The sequence below is a fragment of the Podarcis erhardii genome, assembly GCF_964252035.2.
Source record: "Podarcis erhardii genome assembly, chromosome: 16".
NCBI lineage: Eukaryota > Metazoa > Chordata > Lepidosauria > Squamata > Lacertidae > Podarcis > Podarcis erhardii.
The window spans coordinates 10,518,093-10,544,047 of record NC_138514.1 but is presented as its reverse complement, the minus strand read 5'-3'; the positions used below and the strand labels follow the sequence as shown (position 1 = coordinate 10,544,047).

The following is a 25,955-nucleotide window of genomic DNA, read 5'->3' as shown; positions in this document are numbered from 1 at the left end:
CATCAAAATCAACAATTATTTAATGAAATGTTGTCAAGTTATGCAGGTAGAAGTGGGAGTAGTAGGAGGGTGGTGGGTGGAATTTCATGGTGTATATTCGTAAATAACAACTTAGCCATGGAAAGAACAGCACAATCAAATTGCTGTCACGCTGGGCATTTTCTGCACTGAGCAGGGTATGCTTTATTAAGAAGCTATCTTCTCTACAAATCCAATATGGTGCAGGGCAAGATGTCATAAGAGGCATGTGTAGGTAACCTCAAGACTTGATTACTTCAGTGCGCTCTATGTGGAGCTACCCTTGGTCCAGGGGCTCCAGTTTTGTGGGGATACACTATCGCCAGCACATTAACTCCAGTGCTCAAAAGTCCGCACGTGATGCTCATACATTCCTGGGGAAGGTTCAAGGTTCTTGTGTTAATTTGCAAGGCCCTTAGCAATTTGAGCCTGGGACACCTCAGAGGCTGCCAATCCCCTATATCCCTGCCCAACCACTAAGGTCTCTGCAGATGACCCTGTTAATGGCTCAGATGCACGACTCATATCCACCAGGAGCTGTGTGTTTAGAATTGTGGGCCCAATATCATGTGATTCCTTTGCAGTTGAGATCCGTGTGTACATAAAACCATACAAAAAATTAAAATCAGAAACAAGCTATTCTGAAAAGATGCATTCTTAATTGCCTGCATTATCCTGACAGAATAGAAAAGTTACCGGTATTTTGCAGGCGTTAGAGAGCTGGGGCAGGGCAATGCATCAGTAGTACCGTGGACAGCTCCAGTCAGGGCCCAGCCTGCAGCTTTAACATAACAGCAGAGCTCAGATGTTGTTTCAGCAACAGCCGGCCTCCGACTGAGACTCAAATAGGACCCTTCAGCGTCCCAGTAGCTAGCTCCATCTTCCATGAGAGGAGCACCTTCATTTAAAGGGACTGAGCCTGCTTTAGAAGTCATTGACTTCTCTAAAACGAGAGAGACCATGGCCTTCTGAGCTGGAGTCCTTAGAGTCATAGAATCATAGAATCATAGAATCATAGAGTTGGAAGAGACCACAAGGGCCATCGAGTCCAATCCTCTGCCAAGCAGGAAACACCATCAGAGCACTCCTGACATATGGTTGTCAAGCCTCTGCTTAAAAACCTCCAAAGAAGGAGACTCCACCACACTCCTTGGCAGCAAGTTCCACTGCCGAACAGCTCTTACTGTCAGGAAGTTCTTCCTAATGTTTAGGTGGAATCTTCTTTCTTGTAGTTTGGAACCATTGCTCCGTGTCCACTTCTCTGGAGCAGAAGAAAACAACCTTTCTCCCTCCTCTATGTGACATCCTTTTATATATTTGAACATGGCTATCATATCACCCCTTAACCTCCTCTTCTCCAGGCTAAACATGCCCAGCTCCCTTAGCCGTTCCTCATAAGGCATCGTTTCCAGGCCTTTGACCATTTTGGTTGCCCTCCTCTGGACACGTTCCAGTTTGTCAGTGTCCTTCTTGAACTGTGGTGCCCAGAACTGGACACAGTACTCCAGGTGAGTCAGAGGAGAGCAATGCAGCCTCCTCAGGCCAAAGAAATACTAGCACTACAAGCTCTTCTTCCACAAGTGTTGCTCGTGTAGTAACACTTGCATTACTGGTCATGTCCCGAGAGGGGTTTCCCCCCCCCCCAAATCCCCAAAGTCATTCCCCGGAAAGAAGGGAGATCTGACTAGAGAGTCATTCCAAAGGCTGGCCCTGTCTAGAGAGCCTCAGAAGCCGCCATATCCATTCTTGTGCCAAATAGGCCTTGTTGAACCATCACCTTGTTGAACTGGTGACCTGGAAATGAAAGGCTTTGTACTGCCTTATTTCCCTACCTCTGAGCTTCTCCCCAGGGAGCAATCCTCTACTCTCAACAGAGTCCTCCCTTCCACCCTCTCCATTATTATTATTATTATTATTATTATTTAACAGAAACACCTGATCCATTGGCAGCAGACAATTGGGAGGGATTAATAAGACAAAGGAGGTTCTAACCCTGAAATCCTCATTTAGTCGCAGCATCGCCAGCTGGGTTTCTACGGCAACAAGAAAAGGCACACACTTTCCAAAACTGCTCCAGCTCACGGGAGACGTGGCTCTGTGTGTGTTTGCATGTGTGTGTGTGTGTGTGTGTGTGTTTTGCGCATTGACACTTCTTCTTGCGTGTGGGTCCACATCAGGCACGTGATTTTGCCAGGGAGGCATCAGCTAGTGGACAAGTGTCTGTTGCCACCTTTCAGCGTCAGCACAGAAGAGCTAAATCACGCCTTATCTTCCCCCGCCCTCCCCCCTAACACTCAGGGAGGAGGGAAGAGGCAGCTGGGACTTGTGTACAATCTCGTGGGTTGCACCCACATGCCATCGAATATGATGTCAAGCCGTTTGTCTGCTGCGTGGGAGATTTGGCAGGGCAGGAGGGGAGGACGTGCCGGCGATCTGTCTCCTCGGATGAGCGGCGGGCGCAGGGCCCTCATGCTGGAAGCTTGGCAGGTGCGACAGATGATCCCTGTCTGAAGCCAGCTCCTTTGCCTTGATTGATTTTCTCTCGCGTCCCCCTCCCCCTCCGCCCCCTTGCGTGCGCTTTCACTGCTGATTGTTACTGGGAAATTCAATTGTGTGTGAACTCTCGAGCGCCCTTTGTCCGTTCGCTGCTTCCCAGTCGATAGAGAGTAATTAGGGTTGTAAATAATGGGCAGAGCCTGTGAGCTCGCTGGGCTGCTGGGCAGATGTGAAGCTTGGCCACCTCTGGGGTTTGAGTTTCAGGGGATTAGAAGGGGCCAGATCTCTCATGTATGCAGCATAGAAAATCTAGCACTGATGCCCTCTCCCCTTGAGTTTTGCTGCTAAGGAGGGCAGCAGATCAAGAGCAGCTTTCCCCAGCCTGGGGCTTTCTAGATATTTTGGACTCTTATTCCCATCAGGCCTCAGCCAGCATGGCCAGTGGTCAGGGATGATGGGAATTGTGGTCCAACAACATCTGTAGAGCAACAGGTTATGGAAGAAATCACCAGGGTGAAAGATGTGAGGGTAGCAACCATCGGGAAGTGATGTAAATCGAGGTGGCATTTCAGCCTTACAAATTTAATATTATTGTTATTAAATATTGCATAAGGTTAAATAAATTTTCTTTACTGTTTGGGAGATAAGGAGGCATGTACACTTAAAATATGCCCCTTTCTTGAGGAAGGGCTGTAGCTCCATGATAGAGTATAACCTTTGCATGAAAATAATCCCAAGTAGGAGTGGGAGAGACCCCCTTTTGTAGGGTTGCCATATTTCAAAAAGTGAAAATCCAGACACAAAAGTTGTTGCTTTTGTGTGTGTTTTTGTGTTGCCTTTTTTTTTCTTTTGCAAAGGTAAAGGTAAAGGTACCCCTGACCTTGAGGTCCAGTCATGGCCGACTCTGGGGTTGTGGCACTCATCTCGCTTTATTGGCCGAGGGAGCCGGCATACAGCTTCCAGGTCATGTGGCCAGCATGACTAAGCCGCTTTTGGCGAACCACAGCAGCGCACGGAAACACCATTTACCTTCCCGCCAGAGCAGTACCTATTTATCTACTTGCACTTTGACGTGCTTTCGAACTGCTAGGTTGGCAGGAGCAGGGACCGAGCAACGGGAGTTCACCCCATCGCGGGGATTCGAACCACCAACCTTCTGATCGGCAAGTCCTAGGCTCTGTGGTTTAACCCACAGCACCACCCACATCCCCTTTCTTTTGCAAAGTTGTTGCAAAAATCTCCAGAACTGACACTGCCAACATAGGTTGCCATATATCCGGATTTTTCCAGACATTTTAGCGATTTCTGCCTGGACACTGCTTCCGACTGCAAGTATGTCCAGGTATGTCCATGAAATTCTGGACATTTGGCAACCCTACCCTTCTGAAACCCTAGAGAGATGCTGCCAGCCCGTGTAGACAGTGCTGAGCTAGATGGACCAATGTTCTTGACTTGGAAGAAGGCAGCTGCCTGTGCTCCTCTGTGTTTTCTTTCATGTCAGGGAATGAAAAACTGCACCAAAGAGATTTACTTCTCTCCTGGCTGTTATGTTGACTCAACGCTTCACAACGGTATCCGTTTACCGAGCAAAAGCGTTGGAAGTCCCAGACAGTTCAGAACAGCATCAAAACCTTCCTGTGAAAAGGGGAACCCAAGACAACCCAAGGAGTTCAAAGGATGTTAAACCCGACACCACATGAAACTCCCTGTGAGTCAGAATCCTAGATGGGGGCGGGGGAGACGACTTGCCCTGCTCTTCTCCAAAGAGTTCAAAGCCATTTACAGATGGTCCTAGGGTGGCCATTGCTGGTCATCTCATGAGGTCCACAGGTCACTCTCTCTGCCCTCCTTCAGCCTCCACATGCCTGCCTTCCTACTTACAACAGTCCTGGGGGTCACAAACACAAGCTGGAGAGCCTCAAGATTGGCAGCAGTGTGTGGAGAGAGGGGGGTGGGGAAAACCCCTAGATAGGGGAAACATCATGAAGTCTAAGCCCTTCACGGCCTAGGACCCTCATACCTACGGGACCGCCTCTTTTGGTATGCCCCACGGAGGACAATAAGGTCCATAAATAGCAACACTCTAGTGGTCCTGGGTCTAAGGAAGTCAGATTAGCCTCAGCCAGAGCCAGGGCCTTTTCAACACTGGCTCTGCCCTGGTGGAATGCTCTGTCTTAAGAGACCAGGCCCCTGCAGGATCTGATTTCTTTCTGCAGGGCCTGTAAGACAGAGTTGTTCCGCCTGGCCTTTGGTTTGGAATTAACTTGATCCCCTCCCCCTCTTTCTTTTTTCCTTTTTTCCCTTTTTCCCTTTTTCCTTCTGTGACGGAACTCCTACTTTGGGACTTCCCTGGCTTTTTTCTGGTCCACGTAGGAGCAGTCTGTATAGTTAGCCTTGGTGAAGACTTGACGTTTTCAACCCCAAAAAAGTTTTTGAGTTTCTGCTGAAATGAGGCTGCATTTTAATGTTGTATTTTAATCTTGTTTTTTTTAAGTTGTATTTCAATCATTTGTTTTATATTTGGTGTTAGCAGCCCTGAGCCCAGTCTTGGCTGGGGAGGGCGGGGTGTAAATAAATTATTATTATTATTATTATTATTATTATTATTATTATTGAGCGCACTGTCTGACCTTGGAATGATAGTTGACTCTTAATGGGAGACCCATGGAAAACTCGGGAGGACAGAATGGGATGGAGTATACTGGAATAGAGCAGAACTGGCTGGCTGGAACCCCGGGGCACTCCACACAGCAACATTTTGTTGCAGGCTCCACTTGTTTTCTTGATTCTCCATCTCTTACCTCTGCCTTGCAGTTCTCCTGCCGCTCTTCACTGTCTGTCTATGTTCGTGTCAGTTTGCTGACCGAAGGATGTAAGGACAATATTTCAGCTTCGATTCATGACTTCTTCTGCAGCTGGCTGAGGCCAAGGGTGCCCTCTTAATCCTTCATGCCCTGCTCTCTGGCCCCCTCCCTCCCCTTCCACCCCCCACCCGCCTCCTCCATTTCCCTTTCCTCTCGCCGCTTGCATGACTTGGTTTGCCTCCGTTCAATAGGGCTCTTATTTAGTGTCATTTCTCATAGTGTCAGAGCAAGCTCCCTCCAAGCGCATCTGATCAATGGCATTGATCCACAATAAAACTGGCACCAACGTCAAGCGTCCGGAGAAGCACAAGCGCTAAGCACTTCTTAGCTAGGGCAGGCCAGGCGCTGAGTTCATTAGCACAGCCGCTGGCTTTCTCAGACAAATGAATGGCAGTCCCATTAATAACCAAGTCTTTTGTCTGGAAGCCTGTGTTTAATTGCACTGTCCATAACTGTTTTGCTGTAATCGTAGATTCAGTCTGTTATGGCCGATGGCAGAGGTGGCCAACACAGATGTTGTTAGATTCCAGCTCCCATCATCCCTGATCCTTTGTCATGCTGGGTGGGACTGATGGAAGTGGCAGTCCCAACACCATCCAGAAGGCACCAAGATGACTACCCTTGATCTATGGTCAGGCAAATAGCGTTGTATTCAGCGGTAGCCCTATTTAGAGTAGACCCACTGAAATCAATAGATACGACTAACTTAGCTTCATTAATTTCAGTGAGTCTACTCTAAGTAGAACTTAGTTGAAAACATAGAGAGGGGAGAAGGCAGGAGCGGGCCCAATAGCCTCGCTGCAAGCTCCATATGTTCCACCAGACCTCCAAACAATGGGTTATGTCCAGTGCTGGTCCTGCTCAGAGCACATGCGTTGAAATCAATAGGCATGGCTAACTTTGGCCCATTAATTTCAGTGGGTCTACTCTATGTAGAAGTTAGTTGAAGATGACCCAAGTTGTATGGGCTCTTTATATATGACCTCAGACTCTGCAAGAAGCCAAGTCTGCGACCACATGGAGTGAGGCATCACATATACAAGCTGTATGTACACACCTGGGCTCAGTTCAGAGGTTCAGTGGAACACATGGAAGTTAGGGGCAAGCCCAGTGGACATGATTCTGCTCTGGCTCTGTGCATTCAGTGAAAACAGATTGTTCAGGGCTGAGCAGGGCTAACATGTTAGCTGACATGCACTACTTAAAGGTGGATGAGGTTTTAGGGGCGGGGTAGCACCTCTGGTGGGGGGGACAACTATTTTTCTTGGGTAGTTTGTCCCCCTTTGGCCCCCACCTGCACTTAGGCCTCACCTGTGACTCCTAGAAGCTGTCAGCATGTGACAGTGGCCACACCCTGAGAATGGCTTTGACTGGCTGGCTAAACTAGGTGAGGACAGCTAATGGGTCTCAAAGCCTCAGTGAGTTAGGGACTTTCCCTGCATGCAAAGACAGGCTCTGGCAGATTGAGAGGATGAGGCCAATAGTGAGTCCAATGGTCAAGAAGGTGGTTTTTGCACATACTGTAGAGGGAATTGAGAGGCAGATGGGGCTCATCAACCTGGGAAGGTAGCCCATCTAGAAGAAGGAAAAATCTGATCCTAAACCTCTCCTGCCTTCTGTGATATCCTTGGGAGAAGAAAAGGCTACACAAATCCAGAGTGGAGTCCCTAAGATGGTTGGATGGCATCCTGTGTGCCTTCTTCTGGCAACTCCTGCAGCCAAGCTGGTGCCAACTGTATTGCTCTGCTTTCCTTTGGACCACATCTGCGAGGCCAAGAGGAGAGTCTTGTCATCCAGGCAGCCCAGGAGCCCCATAAACACTGCCCAGGCTTGTGGCCTCTGTAGGTCACTTTGGTGCTACTAATGCAGTGGTTTGAGTTCACTCCTGGAGGCACATTCCATTGTCTCTCAAGACAGACGGATGTCAGCAACTACTTAAAGGGCTGGTTTGTGGCGTGGCTGTCAGTAAAGCTTCTGTGCAGACCTCTGGAGTTGACAGATAGCTGTTAGTGCACCAAGAAGTCCTCCCTAAGGCCCAAGTTACCCATTACAACTACAGTGTAGTTGACTGCTACATGATATTAGTAACATTAAAAAGTGGCAATCACCTCAAGGTTGCCTTAGATTAGTTACACCATTCGTCCAGCTTGTCAGCTTAGACTCGTCTTTCTGAGTTCTTGAGCAAAGCTCTTACCCATTGCCTGCTAGCTAAGATCCATTTAACTAGATTCTGTGGACTGACCCTGTGACCTTATGTTTGCAGTACATGTGCTCTGCCACTTAGCTATGGGTACACAAGTGTGCAGTCACAGAGAGCATATTGTAGGTTCCTCAGACAGAGGTGTCTCTGCCACAGGATAGATTGATGGCCACAAGATGCATTGATGGCGGACAGCTTTAGGCAAATTCATAGAGGATGAATCAATAGCTTCTTCGTGGTTATGTAGATCCTTGTGCTCAAAGACAAGCCACTGAAGACCAGTTCCTGAGAGCAGCAGCAGGAGAGGACTTTGCCTTCATGCCTTGCTTTTATGAGTTTAGCAGAGCCGTCTGGCTGAATGTTGTGGGAAGGCAGGTTCTGGGCTAGACGGAACTTGGGTTTGAGTCGTACATTCTTATGGAATGTCAGGATTCAAACCCACAGCCCTAGAGACACAGACACAGTGAGAGTGCAAAATGTAAATGAGCAGATCTTGCTTTCTAGGATGCTGCTACAGTGGAGATGCTTTGCTGCCAGAAGAAGTCCATGGCTACGGCCTGCCCCCCAAAAACCACACATCCACTGTTTCCTGGGGCTGCAATGGTGCAAAAATGTGGTTACAAAGCACATGGATCCACATGGATCCTCAGGATTTTTGCATTAGGTCACCCCAAATTCACCATCAGATCACATAGCATGTCCATGGCTACAGCCTGCACCCAAAAAATCACGCACCCACTGTTGCATGGGGCCGCATGGATTCTCAGGATTTTTGCATTGGGCTACCCCAAACACACCAATAAATCACATGTCTGTGGCCACAGCATGAACCACAAAAACCATACATCCATTATTTCATTCAGAATATTTTTTTTCTTGTTTTCCTCCTCTAAAAACTAGGTGCGTCTTATGGTCAGGTGCATCTTATGGCGCAAAAAATACGGTAATTTTCAGTGCTCATTCTTCAGTTGGTAAGGTGCTTTGTTTATTGCAAGGCTCAAAGCAAAATCAAGGCAGAGGCCAAGAGCCAATTTCTTAAATATCTTTGTATCCAAAATCAAATAGAACTTGGTTCCCAGTAAGTAGGAACCAATGAAAGGCTGTTTTCCCCCCAAAGCTGATGGATGAGCACAGCAGATTAGGTAAGCAGAAATCAACAGGGGAGTGGATATGATGAGTGCATGAATGATGGCCCCATTAAATTACCAGGGGGGAGCAGGCAAAACCTACTTATGCAGTCCCTACCCATGACATCTTCAGCATCTCCAGTCTGTACATTATGTGAGGACTGAAGAGGACAAGTCTGTCTTGCAGGCTTCCATGCAGTCTGGAAACCCAATCCGGCAAGCAACACGCAAATAAGGGGGTAGAGCTTAAGAAATGCTCTGATCCTCCACTGACGGGTGCAGTATATGAATAAAGATGACAGAAGCTGTAAGGCAAGTTTCGCCCTTTTGCTTGATCCGCTTTTAGGAAAGCACACCGCCTAATCAAGTAGCGAAGTATGTAAAGCATATTTACATAACTACAATCCAGAGCAAAATGAATTTCCTTTTTTACCCAAAAGGCACAATGCGATTCTAGCAAATTAGTGGAAACGTTTCCCAACATCTCTTCCTTTTTGTTCCTTAATTTTGTGTGCCGAGTCTTGCCAGGCAAATTCCTTTAGTGTAAACAACGCAGCAGGCAGAAGTATTTAATAACAGCCAAATTGATTTCTCATTACTAGGTTACTTCTTAGTGTTTTGTATCACTGCGCCGATACGGATTTCTCTTATTGTGTTAAATAATAGGCAAGTCCATAGGAAATGATTTATGGTCTTCCCCCATGTTAATTCCACATGGGCACCTTGTCTCTGAATAAGAAATCTCTTAACGTGTTTCCTCTCTCATAACAAGCAATTTCTGTGTAAAACGTAGCCTAGTAATGGCTTCACTTTGTTTGTGATGACAGATAGGCAGAAGAGAGATGGGAAAGGAAAGCAAGAATTATGCTTTTCAAAGTGCAAGCAAAGACGAAGGCTGTTTTCCTGCAGAGTTAAGCCTCTGGAACTGTGTGCTGTGTGTATTTGAGGAGGAGTTCACTGTTGATTCCCTCCCAGACATTTTTTGTAGTTCTGCAAATCTTGAGGTTCCCCCCAGCCTGCTAATACCTCCCTCTCATGCATGGATGAATCCATTTCAGCTACATAAGGAGTGGCACTCACAGTGTGAACACTGGAATTAGAGGGATTGATATAAGATGCTTGGAGCAAACACTGGGAAGGATACTGCCTTCATGTTTGGCATGCAAGAATCCAGCTCCTCAACACTGTGGAAAACACAAGGCTGAACCAGCTAGACTTGCTGCCTCTTATTATTTCCTAGTCTGCTTTTGGGGAGAGGGAATCTTCTGTGTATTCCCTCTTATTAGCTGTGAGAGGAAAGTTTGCACACATAATTTAGTAACTTGCAGATTTCTTTCCTGTGCCTTCAGAGCAGGCAGGTGATAGCTCAGATTAAAGGTTTGCATTGACACATTTACTGCTGCCTGTCATTCCCAGGCAGTACATCTCCAGGTAATCAATTAATACTTGCCTTTAATTGACTATTTAATTACGCATTACTAAACAAGCTGATGGATATGAATCCCATCACCTGTAACTTTGGTGGCGGCAAAGGAGCAAATTGCAATCTGTCACATAAAAGGCTTATAAGATGCTGCAAAGATCACTTCCCTTCTGTGGGGGGGTGGGGGGGTGGGGGAGAAGAACAGAAATACAGAAATGTCACAACCCAGCGGAAATGAGAGCAGCCCATCACATGAAAGGAAAAATGCTACAAGTGTTGGTCCTGTTTGGGAAATAATAGGAAGTTACACCACAGTATAATATAGGGGTTAAGTACTTAATTTGTTCCGGAGGTCCGTTCTTAACCTGAAACTGTTCTTAACCTGAAGCACCACTTTAGCTAATGGGGCCTCCTGCTGCTGCTGCACCGCTGGAGCACGATTTCTGTTCTCATCCTGAAGCAAAGTTCTTAACCCTTTATTTCTGGGTTAGCAGAGTCTGTAACCTGAAGCGTATGTAACCCGAGGTACCACTGTACTATTGGCAGGGCCAACCAAGAGGAACAGCAAAGGCTGTGAAGCTGATCAGCAATCAAACAAATTACCCAACTCTGTTCATTTACAGCAGGGGTCAGCAGACTTTTTCAGCAGGGGGCCAGTCCACTGTCCCTCAGACCTTGTGGGGGGCCGGACTATATTTTTTTGGGGGGGGGGGAATGAACAAATTCCTATGCCCCACAAATAACCCAGAGATGCATTTTAAATAAAAGGACACATTCCACTCATGTAAAAACACGCTGATTCCCAGACCAACCGCGGGCCAGATTTAGAAGGAGATCGGGCCGGATCTGACCCCTGGGCCTTAGTTTGCCTACCCATGATTTACAGGCATTTGTACCCTGCCTTTTAACCAAAAAGGCTGTCAGGGTGGCTTATGAAAGTTCTAAGATGGTCCTTGCCCTCAGGCTCAATCTGAAGCACGAAAGTGTGGTTTTGTACACAATGGAGAAGCATGGATTTTATCTGCACACAGATGATTTGCAGTTGATTTAATCTGCAAAGGCATTTTTGTATTCCCAACATGATGCAGTGGTTCATGCTGGGAAGTGCCTTAGTTCAGTGGCAAAGCATCTCCTTTGCGTGCAGAAGATCCTAGGTTTAGTCCCCAAATAGGACTGGGAATGTCCCAGACTGAAGCCCTGGGAAGCCACTTCAAGTCAGTAGATGATACTGAACTGGATGGACCAATGGTCAGATCCAGTATAAAGCAGCTTCCTTTCTTCCAATGTTAGAGTGCCCAACTAGCACTGGGAAGAACTGGGTTCAAATTCCTCCTTGGCCATGAAATTTACTTGGTGACTTGTACCATTCTCAGGTTAACCTACCTTGCAGGGTTATTTTGATGACCAAGGGGGGCAAGATTAGGAACAAATGGTACTTGAGGAAGAGTAATTCTGTTCCTTTGTGGATTGCTAGCAACTGGTATTCAGAGACATGTTGCCTTTATTGTATGAGCTTGGGATTAAAAATAATTAAGAATCAGTATTTAATTAATAATGAATAACAACCTAGGTAAGTACCTTAACACAGCATCCATATGCAAGCTGCCAGGTTCAGAATTCTTGCCTTCATGATCTTTCTGTCTTTCACCCTCTCATTTCCCTCTCCTCAAATCCTAAGGTAACTTCTATTAGAAATGTCTGCCTGCTGTAAACCTTTTCACCTGGGCTGCAGCTGAGATAAATGCATTAAATTTCATACGTGCCCTGCTGTTTTTGTTTTGCCTTGCCTTACCTTATAGTGACCTCGGACCGTATTCCGCCTATTATTCGCCGAGGACCAACCAATCAAACACTTGCCATAGACTCTACCGCACAACTGCAGTGCCATGTGACTGGGAACCCCCTTCCCAGCATCCAGTGGTTGAAAGATGGACAGCGGATCGTGGGCAGCGACCCTAGAGTGAGCCTATTGGACAATGGAACTCTACAGATTATGAGCCTACAGGTATGTTTCTTGCTTCTCTCCACCTTAGCAGCAGACACAAGTTTCTGTTTCTTGTAGCAGCAGAACTATTTTATTTTCGTATCCCTGCCATGCTCATAAAATTGACAAATTGCAAAGAGTGCATCCATGTTCTTGACATTTCTTATTGTTGGGCTTAAGAACATAAGAAAAGCCCTGCTGGATCTAGACCAGTGGTGGCCAAACTTGGCCCTCCAGCTGTTTTGGGACTGCAAATCCCATCATCCCTGATGACTGGTTCTGTTAGCTAGGGATGATGGGAGTTGTAGTCCTACTGTAGGTAGGAGTAGAACCATGTACAAATGCACATAGCCTGGGAGGTGATATCAGTTGGTTCACAGGTACATATATTGGGATGACATCTGCTGATTGACAAGTGGTTGACTCTATCCCCCTTTTCTGGCGCAGTTAGTTATCATTCCTCCCGGCAGATGCAGTTTGCATCTTTAAATACATAGGTGCATTTAGCATCACATCCAGTTATGCCCACAGGATGGTACATCAGTGGTATATGCCGGGAAGAATGGCAGATGAAGTTGATGGACTATATGGAGCTGGCGGAAATGACTGGCAGAATCCGAGACCAGGGAGAAGAGTTGGTGGAAGAAGACTGGAAAAAGTTTAAAGATTATTTACGGAAATACTGCAAAATTAATGAATGTTAGAAAAATGTTGGAATGAAGTTATGTGGCTTTAGTAGAAATGTTATAAGGAATTAAGTATAAATAGATTAATAGAATATTAAAGGAAAAAATAAGGTTAGAATGTGTTAAGATAATTATAGGATAGAAAACAGAGAAAGATGGAAAGGAATTGCTGAAACAGTTAACAGAAGTGGAATACAAAAAGGGAGGTGTGAAGAGGCCGCGGAAATAAGTGAATGAAAGATAAGATACTGAAATTATTTGATGTGTTTTAAAATGTTTTGTTTTGTTTTGTTTTGTTAGTTTAAATGTGTTGGTGTTGTGCAGTGTTTTTGTGTTGTATTGTATTGTTTTTATTTTTTGTAGTGTTTAAATTGTTAATAAATATTATTTTTTAAAAAAAACAACAACACATGAGTGGTATATGGCCTGTGTGGCAATATCTGTGACAGCAGGCGAATTCATGTGCCCATCTCTTATATGATAAAATCAACACGAGTTCTCTCCCTCGTACCCAGTGGCCTTGAGTTCATTTGAACCAACCTTGTGAATGCTCTGATGTGTGTCCAGATCATGGCTTGCTACTTCATGGTGAATTCTGCCCCTCCGGCAAACAAGCATCCAGCAAGCGAATGAATTCCACAGTGCAGTTAGGGGATGAATTGCTTGCTTTCATAATCATGGTAAATTGCTAAGTAATGAAATTACTTGATAAAAAAAGGAAAGCCTGTAATTGCCTGATTCAAAACTGTATAGGAATTGTTCAACCCTCCTGAATGCTGGCTCAGAGAATGGACTCATAAGCTTCTGTGTGCTTATTAAGACATTAATGTTGTTAACAGGCAGTAAGCAATTGCTTTGTTTTACTGGCTAAAAAACAGCTGAATGCAATTTTCTTGCTCTTAACAAAGTGAATATCAATAAACAAAGAGCCAAGCCAGCCAAATCAGTCCCTTTGCGACACAGCTGAGTCTGAAAACACACTTTGCAGCAAATTCCATTATGGGGAAAGTTATACATAACTTGTCGCTGGGAGCTCGATCATAATTAACCCTCTTTAACTGAACCTCTCGCAGCCACAATTCTCTTTAATTGTCAGCTCCTCTGCTGAAGACTCTTCCGTCTTCTTCCAAAGACTCAGAAATCTGTAAATGTCTCATTGTGGTGACATTTAAAAATAAACCGACCGTTCCATTAGCGACGTTCAAGGTCAGCTCACAGAGTATTGCCAAGTATCTCCCAGACATAAGCTGCACAGCATTTGTGGGGAGATTTCTCACATTCTGAGTTAACATTTGCGATGTGTGTGGTCTCCTATCCCAACTCAGGGTCAGGAAACTGGTGTGGTGGTGACACCTGGGCTCAATTCAGCATGCTGGTTTTGATCTTCAAAGCCCTTCTTGGCCTGGGACCCTTGATATCTGAAGGATGACCTCTTTCCATAGTTACCTACCTGAGCCATGGCACCTGCCCTCTCGAAGTTGATTCCCTACCATGAACCCCAGTCAAAATACAGTGGTGCCCCACAAGATGAATGCCTCGCAAGACGAAAAACCCGCTAGACGAAAGGGTTTTCCGTTTTGGAGGTGCTTCGCAAGATGAATTTCCCTATGGGCTTGCTTTGCAAGACGAAAACGTCTTGCAAGTTTTCCCGACTTTTTCCCCCTCCCCCCCTTTTCTAAATCGATAAGCCGCTAATAGCCGCTAATAGCGCTAATCCGCTAATAGGGTTGCTTCGCAAGACGAAAAAACCGCTAGACGAAGAGACTTGCGGAACGGATTATTTTCGTCTTGCGAGGCACCACTGTATCTAGAGAGCACCCGGTCAGGGAAGACAGCTTGAGATCATGAACGGAGACCCTTCTCCAAGTGATGTATCCAACTGAGATACAGTGGAGAGAAAGGGTGCTTTCAGCAGTGCCTCTCTCTACAGCCTTACATTGCATTTGTACCCCAGCTTTATCACCAAGAAACTCAAGGTGACATACATGGTTCTCTCCTCATTTCATCCCCACAACAACCCAGTGACGTTAGGCTGAGAGGCAGTGACTGGCCCAAAGTCGCACAGTCAGCTTCATGGCTGAGTGGGGATTTGAACCCTAGTCTCCCAGGTCCTACTTCCTAGTGCCAGGAAAATCCCTTTTGTATTTTGCCAGGTCTTTTCAGCTTGGTGCTACGCTGCGGCTTTCAGCACAATTGTTCAGCTCCGTGACTTTATTGTAACTGATCATCCCTGGAATCTTTTCATCTCTTGATCTCTCAAAGCGGTTTGTTTTGATTTTATGGTTCTTCTTTGATGCTGCTTCATTTGTCTCGGGGTCACTGCAGATTTTAATTTGTCTTGCTTTGTACTCCTGTTATTTGGTGGCTGATGGAATTGAATGGATGGATGTACATATACAGTAAGGAAATACTTATGCAATTGGATTTTGTTTTGTAAATGGCTTAGGTGCCACCTTGGTGTTAAACCTAGGAGAGGGCCTTTTTGGTGACTGCTCCCAGACTTTGGAAGTCCTTTTGTAGAGAAGATAGATTGGCTTACTTCTTGTTGTCCTTCCACCAGCAGGTGAAGACTTTCTTGTTCCAAGAGGCTTTTGGGAACTGAATGCTTTTAATGAAAGGGCTGGTACTGTGATGTTTTTATTGTAATGACCTTGTGTGACATTATATATATCATACTAAACATTCTACTAATGTTTAATTAACAATGTTTAATTGTTCCTAAATGATGGCTTTTTAATATGTTCTTAGCTGTTTCTATCTTAGCTGTAAGCCATTTTGAGTCCCTGTCAGGCTAAAAGGTGGTATGTAAATAACAACAACAACAACAACAACAACAATAATAATAATAATAAATCAGCAATACTTTCCTCCACATCGGTCTACCCATGCACTGATGATTGTTGTCTGAAGCCCTCCTCCAGGTGCACCCAGTTAGGGCAAGCTTTAAGGGTTGGCATTGTGGGGCACCAGCCCAAGCCCATAGCCCTACAGGGGTCTCAATCCCACTCTCTGGAGACTCCTGCTGCGTAGCCTCTTGTGTTCATCGGCTATTGCCAAGCATGCAAGCAGTGATGAGAGTTAAGGAGATACAGCAGTATTCTCCACCTTCTTTGAGTTCTCCTTCTGGGTGGTTGCATGGATTGGGCCCAGAAGGAAAGGGTCAGCAAATGGACAGCTGTGCCTTGGAGAGGGTCCTACAGATAGCATCTTGACCCCCCCTCCCCCCAAAAATATATGAACCCACCTGGAGCCAGCATGGCCCTCACCACCTGAAGCAAGGTAGCCCAGCAAATAGCAGGATGTTCAACCATAGTTTGATAGGATGCTTTTTAGTTTTGCAAGGTGGGAATTGTGATACAGCAACAGCCCTCTGGAAACATCTGGAGCATCAGGCTCCAGAAGAGGCACATCCTAGTGGTCAGAAGGGCAAACTGTATCGTTCTGTGGCTCCAATATTTACCTCTATGCGCAGAGGGACCTGGTGGGACACATCCCATGCATTTTGATGCATTACAGTCATGCATAGTTTTACAGCTCCGATTCCCCACGGGTTCAACCAACACCACGTCGCCTGACATCTTCACATAATCTCCCCTACTACAAGCTTATTTATGTATATTTACAATATAGCGGGGTGGGGTGTGGGGTAGGAGATGATGGGAAATGTGGTGCCTCTCATCCCAGTGGGAAATCCAAGTTGTAAACCATACTGCTGCGATAAATGAATTGGAATGTGCCTGAAGTAGAACTCTGTAACAGTTGGATAACCAAGGAGAAAGGCATTTTGTGCAAACATGGAGCCCTCAGAACCCCTCCTAGCGGTGCAGCAATAAAACTGCTAGCACATTTGCAAAGCTAAGCAGGGTCAGGTAGGGTTTCAAATTGGATGGGGGACCACGTTGTTGAGATTCCTGCATTGCAGAGGGTTGGACTAGATCAGGCTTCCTCAACCTCGGCCCTCCAGATGTTTTGAGGCTACAGTTCCCAGCATCCCTGACCACTGGTCCTGCTAGCTAGGGATCATGGGAGTTGTAGGCCAAAAACATCTGGAGGGCCGAGGTTGAGGAAGCCTGAACTAGATTCTATTATTCTAAGGTAGGATTGGCCGAACATTTGCTTTCTCACCATTAAGATGTCCCTCTAGAGCTCAGTACTATTGATAAATTGGGACACGGGTGGCGCTGTGGTCTTAAACCATTGAGCCTCTTGGGTTTGCCAATCAGAAGGTCAGCAGTTCAAATCCCCACAACAGGGTGAGTTCCTGTTGCACTGTCCCAGCTCCTTCCAACCTAGCAGTTCGAAAGCACACCAGTGCAAATAGATAAATAGGAACCACTGCGGCAGGAAGGTAAATGGCGTTTCTGTGCGCTCTGGTTTCTGTCACGGTGTTCCGTTGTGCTAGAAGTGGTTTAGTCCTACTGGCCACGTTACCTAGAAAGCTGTCTCTGGACAAAGGTCGGCTCCCTTGGCCTGAAAATGCCACAACCCTTGGCTCCCTTGGCCTGAGCTCCACAACACCGTAGTCTCCTTTGACTGGACTTAACCATCCAGTGGTCCTTTACCCTTTTATTTTTTTACTATAGATGAGGCAGTTAGGCAGGGTGCAAGTTTACCTTGATCTATTAGGATGCTTTGGGGTTGGGGACCCATCAAAAGCTAATTGCTGCAAATCTCCTATCCACAATGAGTTTTCGAAAGAGGCCACTATGAGAGTGAGAACTGACCTGTAGCTACTGATGGGGTAGGACCGAGCTGCTCTCCCATCACCACTATTGCTGCAATCTTCATGGATGGGGTTGTGGCAGTGTAATAATGAGGTTGTGACTGTGTGGACACACTGTTGGGGGCCTGGCCCTGTGCTCCTCTCCACCCGCCAAGGGTTGTGTCAGCCAGCCGGGCTCCCCCCTGTGCTGGTGGGCAGGTGGCTCAGTGCGACCCCTCTATGTTCCAGTGAGGATGGGGTTGCTGCGGCAGTGAGGGATGGGCTGGTGTAATCCCAGCCCAGCATGTGTGGACCTGCCCTGGACACCAGCAGCCCATGCTACACCACTGCACTGGACACAGTCATGCAGTTGACATCGTTTCTGGTCTGGCCCTTGTTCCGCTGTCAGTAAAGCCACATGGCTCGTTCTTGGGAGGCTGAACACCACAAAGGAAGGCAAACTCCTTTGTTCTTCTTGTGCCCTTTGGGTAAAGGCTATAGCATCTGCTTTTCATGCAGAAGGTCCCAGGTTCAATCCCTAGGTAGGGCTGGGAGAGAGCCCTGCTGAAATCCTGGAGAGTTGCTTTCTTGGTGCATAATTTGAACATAGCTCTGGGCTGTGAGGAGGCTCCTGACTCCGAAGAGCTCAGGTGGAGCTTTTGGGGGCAGTCTATAGCTCTCTCTCCCCTCTACCAAAGAATCTCAAGGTGGGTGTGTCCAACTTGCCCTTTTGCTGCACCGGAGTCAGATCAGGCGATGGGGTAACGTGGAGGTTATTCATGAATTACTTATCAAAACACAGAGCTCACGCTAAACATTTGTTTAAAAATTGATGCCGGCAGTCAGCGGGGAGTGAAATATTTCACGTTAGTTTTGTGCCTTCATTGTGTCAGAGTCAGAAGGTTAATGCATCTGCCGGGTCCCAGCGCGCCTAATAGCATCGTTTTATAGCAGTTGTGGCTCTTTGCCCAGGAAAAAATTAGAGCTGTCAGGTGGACTGGAGGACTAGCATGAGTTAATGGTCCCCCAGGACGGGCCGCCTCATCAGGCCACTCTGATTCATGGGGAAAAGTGGGGCAGCCATCCCCAAGTTGCAGCTTCAGAGCCCACCTGGTGGGGACATTAAAGCGATCCTCTCTCTTCCCACTCACTGCCCCATAGCAGTGGCAAGCTGCAAGTCATTCTCAACCTCCATTTCAGGGCCTTTGCTTTTCATTCTCCATGGGAGAACATGTGCTATGCGTGCAGAAGATTCTAGGATTGGTCCCTGGTACCAGCAACTCAAAACATTAGGTAGCAAGAAATGGGGCAGGCTCTGCCAGAGACCACGAAGATGTAGCTGCTGCCATTCAGAGTAGGTGATCCTGAGCTTGACAGACAAATAGGCTGAGCTGCCATAAGGCAGGTTTCTATATCATATTTGCAATTCTCCATCATCAATTCAGTGTTAGAAACTCAGATATGTAAGCTAGGCGCCAAACAGCTCCTTAAACCAGGGTTACAGTCGCCAAAACGGAATGATTCATCGCCATTTTGGGGCACGACGGTTCGAAAGTCGTATTTTTCAATAAGTATTTTTGGTTCCTACAATTCATTCTGATTATGCAGTTAAACTATAATGGACAAAATTCTACAGGATGTGTTGCTAGTGTGTGAGAACAGTCAAGATCCAAGGATCCCCAGGCAAGCGTCTCCAGATGGTGGAAACATCAGATGCCATCCTGGCTCCTGGGCATCTTCACTTGGTCGCAAGTGGTCAATAGCCAGGTGCAAAATGTGCCGGGCAAATTTCAACCACTGCCTGATTGGTCAGCCCTGATTTGTAGTCTGTAATGATGGTGGTGGTGGTTGTTTTAAATCATTTGTTTTGTCGCTTTTAAATTTTATAATTGTTTTATTGTTCTGTGTTATGCACTGTATTGTGAACTGCCCTGGAATCTCCTTGCTGAAGGGCAGTTTAAAAGCTCAGTACATACATACATACATGCATACATATGTGCATATATACATGCATACATTTCTTGGCATGTCAACTTCCCTCCAGCTGAGGCTGGTATGCCTGCTGCAACCTCTCGCAGGCAGTGACAGCCCAGCCACAGTTATTGAGGTCCTAATAGGACTGGATTTCTGCAAAAGAGCAATCCTCAGAAACATCAATTAGTTCAGAATCCTGTGGCTAGACTGCCAGCCCTGGAGTACATTTATCCCTATGCTCCGCGGGTGGCGCTATGGTCTAAAGCACCGAGCCTCTTGGGCTTGCCAATCAGAAGGTTGGCGGTTCAAATCCCTGCAACGGAGTGAGCTCCCGTTGCTCTGTCCCAGCTCCTGCCAACCTAGGAGTTCGAAAGCATGCCAGTATAAGTAGATAAATAGATACCGCTGTGGCGGGAAGGTAAACGGCATTTCTGTGAGCTCTGGTTTCCATCACAGTGTTCCATTGTGCCAGAAGCGGTTTAGTCCTGCTGGCCACATGACCCAGAAAGCTATCTGCGGCCAAAGCTGGCTCCCTTGACCTGAAAGCGAGATGAGAGCCGCACCCCATAGTTTCCGTCCAGGGCTCCTTTACCTTTTTTACCTTTTACATTTATCCCTGATTCTGAAGCACCTCCACTGGCTGCCAGTTCGTTTCCAAGTAGAATCGACCTGAGGGTGCCTGAGGGATCACCTCCTCCCAGTTGTGAAGGGCCACAGCTCAGTGGAAAAGTACGCCACTGTGGTGTGGTGTAGTGGCAAAGCGTTTATGCCAGTGTGGTGTAGTGGTTAAGAGCGGTAGATTCGTAATCTGGGGAACCGGTTTCGCGTCTCCGCTCCTCCACCTGCAGCTGCTGGGTGACCTTGGGCTAGTCCCACTTCTCTGAAGTCTCTCAGCCCCACTCACCTCACAGAGTGTTTGTTGTGGGGGAGGAAGGAAAAAGACAATGTTAGCCGCTTTGAGACTCCTTAGGGTAGTGATAAAGCGGGATATCAAATCCAAACTACTACTACTACTACTACCTACTACTACTCCTACTCTTCTTCTTCTTCTTCTTCTTCTTCTTCTTCTTCTTCTTCTTCTTCACTTTGTGCACAATTCCTAGCAGCTCCAAGTAGGGCTGGGAAAGGCCTTTGCTTGAAAGTAGACAATACTGAGCTAGATGGACCAACAGTCTCACCCAGTAGAAGGGAGCTTCTTATATTTCTATCTTCCCATGCACCTAGATGACCATTAGAGGATCTTCTCCAAGTGCTCCTCACTTCTGAGGTTAGGTGAGTGGTTCTTAGTGAGGTGGCCTTTTGGCCATGGGGCAGGTTTGGGGCAACATGTGGCCCACAGATGTTGTTGGACCCCAATTCCCATTAGTCCCAACCCCAGCTTCCAAACTACTAATCTGGAGGATGCTCTCCCTATTCCTTCTGTCCTTTCAGCAATAGGCAAAGACCTTTTTAGTTTAATTTTCCCAGGCCTTTTAAAATGTTATTCTGAACTTCTTCATTTTTTAGGTGCCGTTGTGTTTTTTCATCTGCTGCATTTTATTAGCTCTGCCTTTTTAATGTATTTTTTTATTCTCGTTGTTTGAATTGGGTAGTGCTTTTTCTATCTTAAATGTTAGCTGCCCTGGAAATATTCATATTGGCAGGATACCCACTTTAAAAAAATAAATAAAGCAGCCTTTATCATTAACCGTCTATGTGGGAGGGAGGGATTAAGAAAGATAACTACTTTATGGCAGGTAGTTTTATTATCCCCATATTAAAGATTAGAGGGGTGAGGCCAGGGCAGCTCAGTGAATTTGCACTGGAGGAGCAATTAAAAATGGAGGACGTTCCAGCTCTTGGGCCTTCATGCACAGCCATACTTGGAATGCTGTGTGCAGCTCTGTTTACCGGACCTCAGAAGGGAAATTGTAGAGCTGGGGAAAGTGCAGAAAGCGGCAAGGCACATACATAAGTTATAGTATTCACAACCCAAATACAGTGGTACCTCGGGTTACATACGCTTCGGGTTACATACGCTTCAGGTTACAGACTCCGCTAACCCAGAAATAGTACCTCGGGTTAAGAACTTTGCTTCAGGATGAGAACAGAAATCGTGCTCCAGCAGCACAGCAGTAGCAGGAGGAGGCCCCATTAGCTAAAGTGGTGCTTCAGGTTAAAAACAGTTTCAGGTTAAGAACGGACCTCCAGAACGAATTAAGTACTTAACCTGAGGTACCACTGTACGTGGGGGTGGCTTAAAAGCGAAGCACGTAAACAAATCCATGGAGGTTATGACTGCTAGTTATGATGGCTATATACAGTGCTATTTTTCTAGAAAAAGGTGCCGGAACTCACTGTGACAGTAGTGGAACATGAAGATGAACATGAGTGCTGGGGTTTGTTGTATTGCAGTCTGCTTCCATTAAGTTCACACATCCTACTTCTCCTAGTACTCTGAGAAAATGCATAGGACTTCTTCTTAGGATGAAATGTGGATTCCCCTACCCCATGTCCCAACACAAAAACACAGAAGGAGATCTATACAATATCTACTGCCTGCACTCCAGAACAGGAGCTGTGGCTGCAACGAGTTGTCAGTGGAAAGGAATAACATCCTCCCTTTTCTGCATGTTCCAGGTTTCAGACTCGGGGTTGTACGTTTGCATCGCTACCAGTTCAACCGGCGAGACAAGATGGAGTGGGTTTCTGGCAGTGCAAGGTCAGTGATGTTGAGGGAAGGGCAGGAAGTGGACTCAAATGCATGAGGTTTATGTTATTGGACCTCTTCAGACATCCTCTAAATGCATTAACTGGGCACTCGGGGAGAGGCAGTGAAGATGAGCATGCATTGGTATCCATGGGATGGGGGGCAGTGTCAAGGGGACAGTTGCCTCTCCACAGAAGAACCACAATCCCCAGTTTCCCAACTTTTATTTTAAAATAAGGAGTAAGCTTTTAGCACTTGCAGAACCTGAGATATGAGGCAAAACGTACAGACACTTTTTATTAATAGTTTGAGAAAACAGCCTCCTCCCAACTTTCAGTGTTTTACTTTGCTCCTCAAAAGTTGCTACAGGCACCTATGATGTACCCACCATTGTTCCCGTTGCCCTCCATGACTTGGAGGACAACTGTTAGAAGCAGGGACCCTCTGTCCATTTCCCCAAGTCCGTGGGGCTGGACCTTGGAACTGTGATGAAAGCAACTCAGACTGGAAACCTATGTAAGAGCTGGAGGCTCCACCCCTTTCTGGCTGTCAGTCAGGCCCTGATTCTGCACGTGGTTTCCCCCTCCTCCCGAGTAGCTTCACATGCAGCTTGCTGGGCAATGCCTGGTTTCCATCTCCTCTCATCCTGTGGCTCTGGGGGAGATGTGGGGACATGTTGGAAAGTCAGCCCAGAGACCCAGCTGCTGGGGTGGCATCTCCAAGCCCTGGGACAGGAGATCTCAGGTTCATGGTCTTGGCAGGCCTGAATCCCGACACTCTCCTGAACTTGCAGAGTGTGCATCTCAGAGCCCTGGAAAGCCAGGGTTCTGAAATGCATGAAGAGCTTCCATGAGCCCAGGATGGTCCTTGCTTCACACAGTCACCCTCCAACTCAGGAAAGGCGACAAGAGTTCCCTTCCAGGCCTGCTGTGATTCTGATAATCCCACCATCAGTTAATGTTATTTGCATTTTTTGAAAAATAGACTTCACATTGAGTGCACAGATGCATTTAACATCACATCTAGTTTTGGCCCTTAGCTATGTCATGCTTTGAATTGTGTTTCTTCTGCAGTAGAAAGGGGTCAACTTCAGAGCATGCTTCACTATTCAGTATAAAATGCATTTTCTTTTAACCCTGGTTGGCTGTGTACCCACCACTTTCTACACTCCATGCAAGGATGAGTGGATTAATTTTTTGGCCCAGGCAGCTGTTGTGGGGTTTGGACTCACAAAGCCACAGTCATCTCTCCAGGCCTGCAATTGTAGGCTCACATGTGTCCCTGGAGCAGAGGACTTTGCCTGCCTCCTAGCACACGAGCCCTGTCTGCATTCGCCTGTGGGAACAGCTCATTTAAAAACCAATAAACTGCCCTCTGATTTTAAGCCCAGCAAGCACATTCCTGCCTTGGAGAGCCATGCCAGGCTGTTAAATGTAAAACCACCTCGAGGAATAAATGTTGATGTGGAGATGTGATGATGAGCCAGGTTTCTCAGACCTCACAGAAGGTTTTTTAGAGGGGTGGTTTCCCTTGCATGCAAGGAGAGCTTCCATTTCTCCAAGGTTGGTTTTGGAAAACAAACACCCCAGTAAGAAAACAAAGTCTCAGTCCCACTACAAGCCCCCGGCGCCCAGTAATTTGGGAGCTGCTGCTTATTTACAGATGTGCTGGGAAAATAAAATATAGCCAACATTAGCAGTTCTTGAAGTGGCTGATTCTGCCTCCTAAATTAAGAGAAGGTTCTTTTCCCCAGGAAAGGCATGGACATTCCCTCGCCTTGCCCACAGCAGGTGGTTGTCTTGGCTTTACACAGGGGTTCCCAAAAAACCACATCAGTGCATTCTCAGGTCCTGTTAGAACACATAGTTTATACAGTGGTGCCTCGCAAGACGAAAAGAATCCATTCCGCGAGTCTCTTCGTCTAGCGGTTTTTTCGTCTTGCGAAGCAAGCCCATTAGCGGCTTAGCAGATTAGCGCTATTAGCGGCTTAGCGGCTTAGAAAAAGGGGGGGAGTCAGAAAAACTCACAAGACATTTTTGTCTTGTGAAGCAAGCCCATAGGGAAATTCGTCTTGCGAAGCACCTCCAAAACGGAAAACCCTTTCGTCTAGCGGGTTTTTCATCTTGCGAGGCATTCGTCTTGCGGGGCACCACTGTATCTTAATTGTTCTGAGCATGCATTCTTGCTTTGTCAAGGTAAAACACATTGATAGACCACAGGTTTTCTGGCTGACAACTATGCAAGCAAGCTGTGCAGGGCTGAATTCAGCTTGCCCCTTATATAAAGGCCCTGCTCAGGTGACCCGATCCCTGATCCTCCTTTTAGGGCTCTCTGCCATTCTCATTCTCTTCTTCCACATTTGCTTCTGCAGAGAACGGGGCTGACCTCCAGACTCAGCTTCCGGAGCCAAGCCTTCTCCCAGGTCCACCCTCTGCACCTCTGGTCACGGACGTCACCAAAAACAGTGTTGCTTTGATCTGGAAGCCAAACCCTGTGAGTGGGGGAGCCGCTGTCAGTTCATACATAATCGAAGCATTCAGGTAACTCATGTTGTTACTCAAAAGTCATCCCATCTACCTGCCCTCACCTACAGTGGCCTTGGGCACAAAATGGAGAGGCAGTTTGGGGGTGGTAGAAAATGAACAGCTTGTTACAGGGTTGGGGAGTCATTTTTAACCTGAGGGCCACATTCCCTCATTCCCAATCCTCTGAGGGCCAGCAGTAGGTGGGGCCAAAAAGGTAAAGTTCATCAGTGGGCAAAGGCACATTCTCTCTCTCTCTCTCTCTCTCTCTCTCTCTCTCTCTCTCTCTCTCACACACACACACACACACACACACACACAACACAATCATGTAAGCACCATGGAGAGCTCCTCAAATGACTCATTTATTGGGTCTCATCCTGATTGCTTGCACAACATGTGCATAAAGGTTAGACCTCATCCTGTATGCATTGAGCATGCAGATCAGCTCTTGGGTCTGTGGTTGTCTTATTGCCCCTTCCCTCTTCTTCAGATTATCTGAGGAGCAGGGAGGGGAAGAATTTCATCTCCATCACAATGCTGAGCTGGACTCCCATGGCCGGCCCCACATTGCAATGGGTATGAAAACTGCACCTTCCCACTCTTCAGGTCATTCCCCTCCCCAGCCAGGCATGTAGTGTAAGAAGCCAGCAGTTCCAAACTGCCTTTGTGCAATCAGAAATGTTTCCATTTTTCTGCAGTTCAGCTTCTGCTATATATTAAATTATTTGTCTTGTTGCCCTCTGTTCAATGTAATAAAATTATGTATGTAAATTGAATGTAACTAATGGTGTCATTATTGCCACACCATTCATTTCAATGTGAGGGAAACATGCTGTAATTTTTGTTCGGGGGGGGGGAGGATCTGTCATCAACAACAGCGAATACTTATTGATTATAGAAATGTAAGGAATGTCCGGCATTGACAATTTCCTCTTCATTTTCTGTTTTCTCCAACATCTCTAACCCTGGTTTAGTTGATGGGCAGATCACTTCAATGCATTCTGTTGGTCTGGTAGCCACTGCCACTAGCATAACATGAGTATTACGTAGTCAGAATCCTTGACACCTCTGGTTGGCAAAAACAGAGCATATTGTTTGTGTTGTAAATGTGGGATTAAAAAAGGAAGACTCTACCATGCTTGCTGCTTGCCCTGCTGTCAGGTTGTGCAAGAATTGGAATTCTCATTGCGGATGTCCAGGTCAAACCAACAACTCTCATTTACCATATATAGTGTGTAACCCACGCTGTGCGGGTTTTTGCTGCATT

At 46.5% G+C, this 25,955-nt stretch overlaps 1 protein-coding gene across 6 annotated transcripts in view; it reads left to right on the top strand.

The window, feature by feature from the left end:
• The window catches only part of ROBO3 (roundabout guidance receptor 3), a 334,276-nt gene that overhangs the window by 282,860 nt on the left and 25,461 nt on the right, over positions 1–25,955 (top strand). For all 6 annotated transcript variants that reach the window (XM_081843253.1, XM_081843252.1, XM_081843251.1 and 3 more), the window contains exons 9-11: positions 11,928–12,133; positions 22,094–22,175; positions 24,535–24,703. In XM_081843253.1, coding sequence (XP_081699379.1) covers positions 11,928–12,133; positions 22,094–22,175; positions 24,535–24,703 — 457 coding nt within the window. The remainder of the gene's footprint in view (positions 1–11,927; positions 12,134–22,093; positions 22,176–24,534; positions 24,704–25,955) is intronic.